The 14,526-nt window shown below is 40.0% G+C and overlaps 1 protein-coding gene and 1 long non-coding RNA gene across 3 annotated transcripts in view; both read right to left on the bottom strand.

The window, feature by feature from the left end:
* Positions 1 to 2,886, bottom strand: part of nrxn2b (neurexin 2b) — an 810,738-nt gene extending 807,852 nt beyond the window's left edge. For both annotated transcript variants that reach the window (XM_063008256.1, XM_063008257.1), the window contains exon 1: positions 1,998 to 2,886. In XM_063008256.1, coding sequence (XP_062864326.1) covers positions 1,998 to 2,709 — 712 coding nt within the window. In that variant the 5' untranslated portion in view covers positions 2,710 to 2,886. The remainder of the gene's footprint in view (positions 1 to 1,997) is intronic.
* A 122-nt stretch (positions 2,887 to 3,008) lies between these two features.
* LOC134326066 (uncharacterized) overlaps positions 3,009 to 14,526 on the bottom strand; it is a 163,108-nt gene continuing 151,590 nt past the window's right edge. The window contains exon 3 of the long non-coding RNA XR_010014478.1: positions 3,009 to 3,183. This is a non-coding gene — a long non-coding RNA (uncharacterized LOC134326066). The remainder of the gene's footprint in view (positions 3,184 to 14,526) is intronic.

The following is a 14,526-nucleotide window of genomic DNA, read 5'->3' as shown; positions in this document are numbered from 1 at the left end:
TCTTTTAAGATGAAAGAGAAAAGCTCTTAAATCATGTTTACACATCAAGGCACCTGTTAGTGGGTGGGATATATTAGGCAGCAAGTGAACATTTTATCCTCAAATGTTAGAAGCAGGAAAAATGGGGATCGAGTAAGGATTTGAGCGAGTTTGACAAATTGTGATGGCTGGGTCAGAGCATCTCCAAAACTGCAGCTCTTGTAGGGTGTTCCCGGTCTGCAGTGGTCAGTGTCTATCAAAGGTGGTCCAAGAAAGGAACAGTGGTAAACCGGTGACAGGGTCATGGGCGGCCAAGGCTCATTGATGCTCATTGAGCGAAGGCTGGCCTGTGTGGTCCTTACAGGAGTTAAAGGATCTGCTGCTATCATCCTGGTGCCAGATACGACAGCACACCTTTAGGGGTCTAGTAGAGTCCATGCCTCGATGGGTCAGGGCTGTTTTGGCAGCAAAAAGGGGGCCCATACTGCTGCTTTAAGAAATAAACAGTAATCTTACACCATTCAATATGCTAAAATTTGATTCTGATTAATCTAAATCAAAGACCAACTGTTCCAATTAAGCAGCACAGCCAACTAACAGTTAGTCCAGGAGCTAATTTTGATTCTCTATATTTAGGGTTAAAAAATAAATCTTTCTGTTGAAGAGCAGACTGCTTGTTTTAAAACTGAAACAATAGACAATAGGCTTTGTACAAATGCACTCACAGAAAGATATACAGCGAATACACAGAAACAGGGAGTGAGGAACTGAGAGACATATGGGAAAAGAAAGTGCAAAGAGCAGCAAAAATTGGATCACTCCAGCATAGATAGCAGTGGAAGGGAAAGATAGATGGTGAAGATGTTAGAGAACAAGGAAGCAGAAGAAAGGGGGTTTGGGGAAGAATTAGAGGGCAGATAAGTTGCTGTGGAGAGGGAGAATCATAAATTAAAAGCAGGATAGGCAAATGGGCTGACAGAAATGGACGAGAAGTAAAGCAGGCAAGAAGCAACAAGAATCGGAGTGTGAGAAGGTAAAGGTAAAAGTAAATAAAAAGGTAAGTTAAAGGCAAATAAAAAATGCAGCATGGGTTTCTCGCCCTTGTCTAAGAAGCCAAGCTATACCACTAGTTGCAGAACAGGCAACCAAGAATTAAGAGAAAAAATTAAATCCATGCTAAATGGTTCTCTACTCTTCGAGAGACGCAATACACAGAATGCTTTAAGCTGCTAAATAGAACACTTCCCTATAGCATGAGTTAGGTATGCTAAAAAACAACAAATGTTCCATTTGTACATAAGAAACCTATGTATTGGCGCTTAGGTGGCGCAACAGTAAAACACGCTAGCACATCAGAGCTGACATTTCGACCTTATTGGTTCAAAAGTCTGGGCTGAGTGCATAGACTAACAACGATTGGCTGTTGTTCTAGAGGGGGGTCTAACAGGATCTCATAAGTGATGCAATTACGTCTTCTGCTGGCTGATTGATGGCGCCTGCACAGAGACGAGGGATAATGCGTTGATCAGGGTGTGGCTCTCTGTACACAAAGTTGATCCGCATATGAACTCGCTGCAGTCAGCTACTGTACATGTGTCAGAGGGGCCATGTGTCAGTCTACATGAACAACAATTGGTTGTTGTTCTAGGGGGGTGCCAGGCAGGACCTCATAACTGATGCAATTACGCCTGTATAGAGACAAGGGATAATGTGTTGATCAGGGTGTGGCTCTCTGTATACAAAGCTGATCTGCATAGTGCAGGTGAAAAGATGCAGCCGGTACTGCACGTGTCGGAGGGGGCGTGTGTCAGTCTTGGCTCTCCTCAACCAGGGTAGAGATGAATATCAGTACAGATGAAGCGTAATGCAATTGGGTAATCGGATATGACGTGATTAAAAAAAAAACCCTATGTATTTAGGTAATACATTATTTTTAAACAACATAGCATTGCGACAAGCAACAGGCATTACCGTCTGAAAACTTAGGTATTTAAAGAAACAAAACCCTTTCATCTTACCTTCCTTGCAGTATTTCCCTTTAAAGCGTGTGTGGGAGCAATCACAATGCACCTCTCCGAACTGGACGACGCAGAATCCTCCATTGAGACACGGGTTTTGCTTGGTACACAAGTACTCCAGGTCACTCTGAATTCCTTGGCTGTTGAGGAGGGCAGGAGGGATCTCGCCTACCTTCAGGTTGGATATGAGACCCATGAACGGTGGCTCATATTTAACTGTGCTGGAAGTCAAAGCTGACAGACGAACGTCCGGTGGAATCCCTCCTACGAAGAGATCACTGACCACGGCCATCTCCCTGCGCTTGGAGCGTACTTCGGCTACTTTGGTCTCTCCATCCACCATGAGAATGGTCTCACGGTAGTTACGGGTCAGGAGGACCATGTGCCAGCGGTCGTCGTTGACACGAGTCTCCATAAGGATGGTGGCTGGCTCGGCGCAGTGGATGGCAAATCGTAATTGCAGATGTCCTCCTGCAATCAGAAGTTCTAAAAAGTCGCAGTTGCCTCCATCATCCAGATACAACACCAGAGCTTTGCTTACGTTAGTCTTCAGACTAAAGCTCAGTTCGCCGACTGAGCCGGCCTCCCAGCGAGCATATCGAGCCCACTGACCCGGAGCACCCCCAAACTCCAAAGTTTCTGCAGAATGCATAAATCCCACTAAGGCATAGAGCCACAGGGGCCACCATGAAGACTTGGTTTCCCTCATCATCCCACAAGATCTAAACTAATACAAAATGGTTCTGTCAAATTAGAAAGCTTGCTTTTGTTAGAACGTTCTTGTACTGTTCGTCCGTTCTCCAAGAACTGTACTTCCAATGCTCTCTGTTCAGAGAATCACATCACTATTTGCTTCTGTCTGGGTTTTCTCCAGAAATCTGTTGTATCCATCAGTGTACACCTTGATATATGATATATTAATCTAAGTGATAACAAAGCCTGGTTAAAACCTCTTGTCTTGTCCAATCTTCCAAGCTGAGGCACTCAATATTCATCGAAAAACGAATAGCTAACACAGATATATTCCTTTAAACAGTAAAGGTCATCACAGCTATCTGGCTTTAAGTGGACAACAAAGGTTGCTCATGGTCCTTCTTCACCTTGCCCTACTTGCAGTACTTTTTTCTACCAAAGGATTTACTTCAAGAGAGGTCCTAAATTCTGCATCATCTTGGTCTTGAGGCACCTACAAAGAGAAGAACAAAACAATAATATTAGACAAATACAATAATATTAGACAAATCCACAGCCTAACAAATTTGAATAAATCCTAGTACAACATGTAAACCCACAGCAACATTGTCAATATAAATAATGACCGTTGCTTAAGTTTTTTTTTTTTACATCAAATCAAAGGATCAAGACTGCCAAAGAATAATATTGTAAGTATATTATATAATCTACAGCAAAAGTTTACTTCTAATTGTAAGAGATGTATTTCATTGCAGACTTAGAATGTATTATTTAGGCAACTCTTATCCTTTTCTGTCTCCAAATTAAGGAAGTTAAGTTGTCTTATAATTCAATTTTAAATAGGGCTTCCTTAAATTATATTGGATTCAAAATCTACACACCCCTACAACCACACTTCTTTTCATATTTCCCTAAGTCTTCAACTTTCTACTGAAGCATACTCAGATACACTCAGATACAGACGGAGTGGCTAATCGGGAGATTCGGGAGGATTCCCGATGGGCCGGCTCATGTCAATCTCGAGTTTGGGCTGGTTGGATGGGAAAAATAATTCTGACACTTATCTGTCACTTATCTAATCTTCTTGCATTAATTCTCCATTCATCTGACAGCGCAGCCCCTACATCGCAGTAGATTAGATGGATTCTACCATCTGACGGAATTCTCCCCTCCCAAATGTTTAAGTTGGTTGGGCCCACGAGGCGTCTTTTCTGGAGCGCCGGTAAAAGTAAATATAGCAACAGAATAGCGCAAACCATCAGTCTGTGGTGATGGAGGGCAGAAAGAGGCCAGGTATAGCCGAAAAGGCCAGGTTAAAAAAAGAAAGGCGTTGGAAGAAGTTGCTGCCAAATGTGCCAAATTAACAGACATGTTTTCCAGAGGACAGACCCCATGCAGCCGGTATTGCGCAACGTTTGCAACGTCAACTTATCGTAGTTTATTTTGTAGAACCCAATACACACCATTAATCACAAATATCCAGTTTCAAGCTGAAAATAATGAATTTATTTAAATTCCTCCTGCATGGAAAAAGTGGGCCGGGTTTGGGCATGAAACTCCCGGGCTGAAAAGGGGCCCACTCCGGCCCTGGATGTACGGAATTAAGAGCAGATGACTAAGCAAACCTACAGTCAAAAGAAGGCTACATAATAATGTTCTCAAAAGTAAGGATTCTCAACAGTTCTCAGTAACAAAAACAAGGTAAAACATTTGCCATGAGCTAAAACATACAAACATTTTACAGTAGTTGGCTAAAGAAAGTTTATTTACCAATTTTATTATATTCTTTTCTGCTTGGAGATAAAGTTAAATACATTGACAAAAAACAGGAGACATCCTATAAATTTTGGTTTGGGTCTTTGTTGAAATGATACATACTGATTCATACTTTTATTTAATTGCAGACATTATGAACCTAATATAGTTCATGTTTTGTTTGGTCAAATTTATTGCATTTTGCACTTTGGACAAGTAACAGTACACAAGCAGTATCGTATAAAAGTCCACGTTGAGGATTAAAGATGGGCAGAGGATCTCCAATTAGTCAACAATGTGGGAGAAAATGATTGAAATATTTAAAAACAATGTTTCTTACAGAAAATTTGGATAGAGTTTGCATATTTCTCCATCTACAGTGCATTATTTTCATTAAATGTGAAGGACAAGGGTGCAAGTCACTGATTATATTAAATAGACATGAGTACTAAGAGAAGAAACTCACCACACACAGAGAATCAGAAACCAGAGACCAATAACATTAAAACCACCTCCATGTTTCTACACTCATTGTCCATTTCATTAGCTCCACTTACCATATAGAAGCACTTTGTAGTTCTACAAGTACTGACTGTAGTCCATCTGTTTCTCTACATACATTTTCAGCCTGCTTTCACCCTGTTCCTCAATGGTCAGGACCACCACAGAGCAGGTATTATTTAGGTGGTGGATATTTCTCAGCACTGCAGTGACACTGACATGGTGGTGGTGTGTTAGTGTGTGTTGTGCTGGTATAAGCGGATTCTTATCCTCAAAGATGAGCAACTCAAACTGCAGCAACAGATAAGCGATCTTCTCTGACTTTATCTACAAAGTGGACCAACTAGGTAGGAGAGTCTAATAGAGTGGACAGTGAGTGGACACGGTATATAAAAACTCCAGCAGCGCTGCTGTGTCTGATCCACTCATACCAGCACAACACACACTAACACATCACAACCATGTCAGTGTCACTGCAGTGCTGAGAATGATCCACCACCTAAATAATACCTGCTCTGTGGTGGTTCTGTGGGTGTCCTGACCATTGAAGAACAGGGTGAAAGCAGGTTAAAAATTTATGTAGAGAAACAGATGGACTACAGTCGGTAATTGTAGAACTACAAAGTGCTTCTATATGGTATATAGCTGTGTTTTAATGCTACATGCTGCAAAACCTTACCTAACACCACATGATTTAAATATTACACTTGGTTCTTCTCTGTTTCTACACTATTCTGGGGATTGCAAATTTTTTCTATTGCAGCATTACTGAAATAAAACACTAACAATGTTGCTAATGTTGAACGTAAGCTCAGAAGAAACATGCTTTTTGTTTCACACATTGTTCTATAGTTTGTGCTTTGGAAACAGTGCTTATTAAATCAGCGGGGTCATACATGGGTCATGGACGAATACGAAGTACAGAAGAGATAGAGCACAGTCTGTGCAGAGTGCAGAATCTCATTTTCTGTGTGTCCCTAAGGCATATGAAAATGCATGCTTGTGTCATTACAGGGAGGGGAAGAGATAGAGTTTACATGGCTAAAGCATTACACACCGCCATTACTAGGATATGAGTTTTTGTGTGGATTTAAATTTGCTAAAATTGCCAAATAAAAATGTAATGATCATCCATGTTGTAAATGTAAGTCACGGTGAGAAAAGCTATAACGATGTTCTTAATTTCAAGGACACCAGGTTGCACAACAAGCTATTGCATCAAATCTGCTCCCAGTGCCATGTGTGTGTGAGTGTGTGCTTGTGTGTACTCGCACAACATAATTCTGGGCACAAATGGCAGAATAATCGTGAATAAAATAGGCTATCTCTTTACAAATGGGGACAAGCACTTACTAAGCAGTCCCCACTAATACAATGCCTTTATTAGCATAAAAATATTCATTTCATTTGATCAATCTTGTATAGTTCTTGTATAATTCTAACATCTTTTGTTCTCCATCAACCCAAACTAGAAATTGTCATTATGGCAGTAATTGTGCAGAGCTGAAATTAATCAGCAGGCTTTCATTCAGCACACTGCACACAAGCTGAGCTGCACCGAGCAGAAAAACAGCGCTTTCATATTCTGTTCATAACAGAAGTTATTAAGGATAACTTCTTAATGCTCTTTCAGTTTTTCACTGTCTCCGCTTCAGTCCCTCTAGTTTAAACAGGTTTTGTATATAGTTCAAATAGCATTCATTGTTTCAAATGAATAACAATGGGGGAACCCTGTCTGGCCAGTAGCGGCGGTGGGTGGAACCCCCAACCCGGCCGGTGGTGGCGGTGTACATGGGCATTACCTGATGATGCCCTGAAACAAATATGATGTTAATCTCTTAACACCCCTTTATTTCAGAGTTTAACAGATACAGTATATCTGTATTGTGAGAGAAAGCTTTAGCCTAGAGATGAAGCTGTGGCCTACATCAAGCAGCTGTTGATAAGGGCAGTGGTAGCTCAGTAACTGTAAGGTCGCTGGTTTAAGGTCCACATATGCCAGCTTGCCACTGTTGGGCCCTTGAGCAAGGCCCTTAACCCTCAATTTCTTGCAATGTTTACGGTCTCAATTGTTAGTCACTTTGGATAAATGCTGTAAATGTAAATGATAAACAAATATATACAGTGTATCACGAAAGTGTACACCCCTCACATTTCTGCAGATATTTAAGTATATCTTTTCATGGGACAACACTGACAAAATGACACTTTGACACAATGAAAAGTAGTCTGTGTGCAGCTTATATAACAGTGTAAATTTATTCTTCCCTCAAAATAACTCAATATACAGCCATTAATGTCTAAACCACCGGCAACAAAAGTGAGTACACCCCTTAGTGAAAGTGTCAATATTTTGTGTGGCCACCATTATTTCACAGAACTGCCTTAACTCTCCTGGGCATGGAGTTTACCAGAGCTTCACAGGTTGCCACTGGAATGCTTTTCCACGCCTCCATGACGACATCACGGAGCTGGCGGATATTCGAGACTTTGCGCTCCTCCACCTTCCGCTTGAGGATGCCCCAAAGATGTTCTATTGGGTTTAGGTCTGGAGACATGCTTGGCCAGTCCATCACCTTTACCCTCAGCCTCTTCAATAAAGCAGTGGTCGTCTTAGAGATGTGTTTGGGGTCATTATCATGCTGGAACACTGCCCTGCGACCCAGTTTCCGGAGGGAGGGGATCATGCTCTGCTTCAGTATTTCACAGTACATATTGGAGTTCATGTGTCCCTCAATGAAATGTAACTCCCCAACACCTGCTGCACTCATGCAGCCCCAGACCATGGCATTCCCACCACCATGCTTGACTGTAGGCATGACACACTTATCTTTGTACTCCTCACCTGATTGCCGCCACACATGCTTGAGACCATCTGAACCAAACAAATTAATCTTGGTCTCATCAGACCATAGGACATGGTTCATCACTCCTGCGCCTATCTTTCAAAGACAGCAGTTGGATGTGACGCTGAGCACGTGCACTCAGTTTCTTTGGACGACCAACGCGAGGTCTGTTCTGAGTGGACCCTGCTCTTTTAAAACGCTGGATGATCTTGACCACTGTGCTGCAGCTCAGTTTCAGGGTGTTGGCAATCTTCTTGTAGCCTTGGCCATCTTCATGTAGCGCAACAATTCGTCTTTTAAGATCCTCAGAGAGTTCTTTGCCATGAGGTGCCATGTTGGAACTTTCAGTGACCAGTATGAGAGAGTGTGAGAGCTGTACTACTAAATTGAACACACCTGCTCCCTATGCACACCTGAGACCTAGTAACACTAACAAATCACATGATATTTTGGAGGGAAAATGACAAGCAGTGCTCAATTTGGACATTTAGGGGTGTAGTCTCTTAGGGGTGTACTCACTTTTGTTGCCGGTGGTTTAGACATTAATGGCTGTATATTGAGTTATTTTGAGGGAAGAATAAATTTACACTGTTATATAAGCTGCACACAGACTACTTTTCATTGTGTTAAAGTGTCATTTTGTCAGTGTTGTCCCATGAAAAGATATACTTAAATATCTGCAGAAATGTGAGGGGTGTACTCACTTTTGTGATACACTGTATATATTGGCTTGGCCAAAAAAAAGGTCACACACTAATATTTTGTTGGACCGCCTTTAGCTTTGATCACGGCACACATTCGCTGTGGCATCGTTTCCACAAGCTTCTGCAATGTCACAACATTTATTTCTGTCCAGAGTTGCATTAATTTTTCCCCAAGATCTTGTATTGATGATGGGAGATTTGGACCACTGTGCAAAGTCTTCTCCAGCACATCCCAAAGATTCTCAATGGGGTTCGGGTCTGGACTCTGTGGTGGCCAATCCATGTGTGAAAATGATGTCTCATGCTCCCTGAACCACTCTTTCACAATTTGAGCCCGATGAATACTGGCATTGTCATCTTGAAATATGCCCGTGCCATCAGGGAAGAAAAAATCCATTGATGGAATAACCTGGTCATTCAGTATATTCAGGTAGTCAGCTGACCTCATTCTTTGGGCACATAACGTTGCTAAACCTAGACCAACTGCAGCAACCCCAGATCATAGCACTGCCCCCACAGGCTTGCACGGTAGGCACTAGACATGATGGGTGCATCACTCCAGCCGCCTCTATTCTTACCCTGATGCACCCATCACACTGGAACAGGGTAAATCTGGACTCATCAGACCACATGACCTTCTTCCATTGCTCCAGAGTCCAATCTTTATGCTTCCTAGCAAATTGAAGCCGTTTTTGCCGGTTAGCCTCACTGATAAGTGGTTTTCTTAAGGCTACACAGCTGTTTAGTCCCAATCCCTTGAGTTCCCTTCGCATTGTGCGTGTGGAAATGCTCTTACTTTCACTATTAAACATCCCTGAGTTCTACTGTAGTTTTTCTACCATTTAATTTCACCAAACGTTTAAGTGATCGCCGATCACGATCATTCAAGATTTTTTTCCGACCACATTCCTTCCTCGAAGATGATGTTTCGCCACTGTCCTTCCACTTTTTAATAATGCGTTGGACAGTTCTTAACCTGATTTTAGTAGTTTCAGCAATCTCTTTAGATGTTTTCTCTGCTTGATGCATGCCAATAATTTGACCCTTCTGAAACAGATTAACATCTTTTCCACGACCACAGGATGTGTCTTTCGACATGGTTGTTTAACAAATGAGAAGCTACTCACTGCATCAGTTAGGGTTAAATAACTTGTTGCCAGCTAAATCATAATCACCCATGCAGTAATTATCCAATGGGAGGCTCTTACCTATTTGCTTAGTTAAATCCAGGTGGTGACCTTTTTTTTTTGGCCAGGCAGTGTGTATATATATATATATTTTTTTTTATCAGCTCCACTTACCATATAGAAGCACTATGTAGTTCTGCAATTACTGACTGTAGTCCATCTATTTCTCTACATACTTTTTGAGCCTGCTTTCACAAAATTCTTCAATGGTCAGGACCACCACAGGACCATCACAGAGCAGGTATTATTTAGGTGGTGGATGATTCTCAGCACTGCAGTGACACTGACATGGTGGTGGTGTGTTAGTGTGTGTTGTGCTGGTATGAGATCAGACACAGCAGCGCTGCTGGAGTTTTTAAATTCTGTGTCCACTCACTGTCCACTTTATTAGACACTCCTACCTAGTTGGTCCATCTTGTAGATGTAAAGTCTGAAACGATCGCTCATCTATTGCTGCTGTTAGAGTTGGTCATCTTCTAGACCTTCATCAGTGGTCACAGGACGCTGCCCACGGGGTGCTGTTGGCTGGATGTTTTTGGTTGGTGGACTATTCTCAGTCTAGCAGTGACAGTGAGGTGTTAAAAAACTCCATCAGCATTGCTATACACTGACACACCACCACCATGTCAGTGTCACTGCAGTGCTGGTAATGATCCACCACCCAAATAATACCTGCTCTGTGGTGGTCCTGGGAGAGTCCTAACCATTGAAGAACAGGGTGAAAGGAGGCTAACAAAGCATGCAGAGAAACAGATGGACTACAGTCAGTAATTGTAGAACAACAAAGTGCTTCTATATGGAAAGTGAAGCTGATAAAATTGATAATGTGTGTGGAAACAAGGAGGTGGTTTTAATGTTATGGCTGATCAGTGTATATGAAAAAAAAAAAAACATTACTAGGCATTTGAAATGCCATTCACAAACATGTAAGATATGTAGTCATGGTGAAGAAAACCTCCTCCAGATAAACACAAACTCAGACTGGAGTGAAAGTTCACATTTTAACATGTCTACAGCCAAAGCAACAATGTAGTGCCCTTTGGGGTCTTGGAAGATCACAAAAGGCCCACAAAAAGCATTCACAAAAATTGTAAGATATGTAGTTGTTGTTTTTAAAAATAAAACCACTCGTGGTGAAGGCTATGGGTGTTTCTCAGTTGCAGGTGCAGATAAACTGGTAAAAATTGAAGGGTGGATGAATGCAGCCAAATACAAGAAAATCCATGAAGAAAACCTCCTCCAGATAAACACAAACTCAGACTGGAGTGAAACTTCACATTTTAACATGTCTACAGCTAAAAAAAACAAGGTAGAGCCTTTTGGGGTCCACAAAAGGCATTCACAAAAATTTTAAGACATGTAGCCGGTTATTTTAAAAATAAAGCTGAGGTTGTAATGGCAAACTGTTCAATGTCTTCAATTTGAGTTTTGCTCCTTTTGCACACAATACAAGGGTAGTCAAAGAAGGGTCTGGGCTGATGGTTGCTTGTTACTAGCCAACCCAAACAAAACATGAAAGAAGTTCATACATTATGTCTATTAACATGGTCTATATGTGTATAAATCATATGAAAACATGTGATGAAGTGCCTAGTGAAGCCATTAGTAAAGCCTTAAAGAATATCCTCTATCTCATGACCCATGGTAAAGCCTTTCTTTTCTTTTTATGAAGAATGAGGGATTTTGCAGCTAGGCAAACATTTATTTAGGCAAATGGGATCAGATCAGAGTAAACATGATAGATAGCAAAAGAATGAGGACCCCACTTTTAAGGATGGAGGACCTCATTGTCCCTGCCAGCTTTTCCCTTAATATAGGCTGTAAAGCTGTGCATACAATGAACAGAAAACTCACTGGCACTTAAACTGGGTCATTTACCTTTAAAAATCAGCAGTATTGTGAAACTAAATGACCTGCAAAAAGACTGCAAAATGACGAGCTATTAACACCTTAAAATATGCTAAATTAAAAGCACTGCAACTATTGCTTCACTCCTAATTAACAAAAAAATAAAAAATAAATAAATAATAATAATTAAAAAAAAATCATTTTTGCCCATCCAAGGGTGTTGGTGTTAATAGGGAGAGATGCCGTTCAAACATGATGCCAAGTGCCCCGAGTCTTTTCTCAGTCTTAACAAGACTGAGAAAACATTGTCAGCATGTCCAAAGTTTTAAATCTGGGAAAAAAATGAAGCAGACCAGCTGGCAGATTTTTAGGGCACAGAGAATATTGCAGGCTGCCAAAGAAAACACTACCCAAAATAATTAACGTATTAACAATAAAGCTGTCAATGATGATGAACGATGATGAATGATGAGCCATGGTTTTAAAACCCTGTCTTTAGATTAAGTAGTAGCATAACACTGATTAATCAATCAATCAGTAAATCAGACAGTAAAAACATTGATAATTAAAAAAAATATATAAATAACTCAAATAACCAAAATCTACAAAATATATTATTATTATTATTATTAATAATAATAATAATAATAATAATAATAAAAGTAAGCATACTTTTCCCCCCAATACATTTTTATTATTTTATAACCACACAAATATCATACAGATTTCTGTTCTGTAGGCACATTGTACTGTACACCAATTTAACTATCAGGTACTTAAATTTAAGGTATACCTTTTACTGCTTCCCTATGTTGAACTCTACATTTTAAAGCACATTGGGGGCCTGGTATGAGGGTCATTCCTGGGATTGGGTGCCTTTTGGACCTTACAACTTTTTGAAAATGAAAGACTTTTCCAAACTAATATTGGTCAAGCTAAATTACACATAAACCTCATATACACTGTGACGTCCAGCCTGTTACGTATTAGGTTGTAACAGGGTGGACCTTAACAGGATGGATATTCTGACATAAAATTAGCCATTAGCTAGCGAGTGAGCAAAACAATGCTAGCATAAAAGTTAATTCAGACAAATAATTCCCATATCCCATAACAGGGTGGACATGTTATGGTTGATCATATAAGACTTTTAAGATAACATGTGGAAAATACAACATTAAAATGAGGAGTTTAATAAGCCACTCATCTTCCACAGTTGTTTTCCATCCAAAAAGATCATGTGAGCTCCAGGAAATTACGTCAATATGTAAAACAGCTCTTCATTTTAAGAGACAGTAGTAGGAGATAACAGGGTGGACGGCAACTTGAGGGACGTGTGAAAAACCCTTCAGCAATAAAATCAAACTCATAAAGAAAAAAAATCCAAGGTTTAAAGGGACTTAAGCAAAATATTATTATTTATTTATTTAAACCCTCTAAAAAGCTGTGTTCCCAAGGGTAGTATACATGTCATGTACGTCCTATTTTTATGTGAGACGGGTATAGGTGTGTGTGTGTGTGTGTGTGTGGTGGTACTCTGTGTCCAGGCTGAGATAAGTGGTGAGTTTATAGTTCATACATTAGTATAAATGGATGTAAATAGATGTTCACTTAAGCAGGCAGCTCTGTCATTAAAATCCCACTAAGTTTAGACATAGGCTCACATTCTCACAGACACATCAGCTATATAAGCTCAATTCTTCATACAATAAAACAGTTTAAAGTTTATGACTTGTTCAGAGCTAAAATCATATTTTTACTATATTCACCAAATAGCTTACTGACAAAATATTGACCACATTATAAAGCCATTTAAGTTGTTTAAATCATCATGGCATTTACAGCAACAGTTATTATTGTGTGCTTTATTTATTTATTTTTTAAAATAATTTTTCATTTTCCACAAGCTGGCTTTCACAAGTACAAATAACCAGCGCAGTAGGCAGAAATTACAGCTCTAAAAGAATTTTGCTACAACATAGTTTTTTGCTTCTTAATTTTTTAGTAAATTTTTGGTCTGAATGTACTTGGTTCACCTGGTGTACGAATGTCCAGGGTAACTATAAGCCTGCATTTCAGTTTTATCAATAAAAATGAATTATTCAGTCATGAAGCAAGCAAAAACTTCAGTAGTCTGGCCTGCCTGATGGCTTAGCAAAAACAAAACGGAGGAGCTGATGATTAATTAATAAAGCTGTGGATGTAAAATAGTGTTTTGTGCTGCACTGGACTTCTTAAAACAATAGCCAGTGTGGGTTTTTTATGGACTCCATTAAGGCCATATTGAAAGTGATGAAATAAATAAATAAATGGAAAAAAGGCATTAAGTTAAAAAGATAAAAAGATAAGAGGTGGGAGGTGAATTACACATTTTTCTAAGTCTTAATACACTATATGGCCGTAAGTATATGGACACCTGACCATGAGCTTGTTGGACATCCCACAAACGGTATTAAAAAAGTGACCTCTATGTGATTTTTTCAGCTATAACAACAGCCACTCTTCTGAGAAGCCTTCTCACAAAACATTAATGTATGTCTGTGGGAATTTGTGCCCATTTAATCAATAAAGCATTTGTATGGCTGGGCAATGATGTTGGTCAACTGATCTTCCAGTTCATTCCATTACTGTTTACTGTGGCTGAAGTCAGAGCTCTGTGCATTTAATTTATTACACCTGTTAGCAGAAATACACAAATTCAATAATTAGAATGGGTGTCCCAATACTTTCGTTAATATAATGTATATAAATGCAGTTGTAAAATACAATATAGTATTCTGAGCAGGTGTGTGTGGGAGTTTGGTGTGTGTGTATGCATGCAATTGTGTGTGTGTGTATGCATGCAATTGTGTGTGTCTGTGTGTGTTTGTGTGTGTTTGTATTTGTGTGTATGTTTGTGTCAGTTTGTATATGTTTTGTCAGTTTGTGTGTGTGTGTGTGTGTGTGTTGGTCAGGTAAGTTTGGTGTGTATGTAAACATGTAAGTGTGAGTATAC

Source organism: Trichomycterus rosablanca, chromosome 14 (assembly GCF_030014385.1).
Source record: "Trichomycterus rosablanca isolate fTriRos1 chromosome 14, fTriRos1.hap1, whole genome shotgun sequence".
Classification (NCBI taxonomy): Eukaryota; Metazoa; Chordata; class Actinopteri; order Siluriformes; family Trichomycteridae; genus Trichomycterus; species Trichomycterus rosablanca.
Note: the sequence above shows the minus strand (reverse complement) of the source record. Positions and strands in the feature narration are given on the sequence as shown.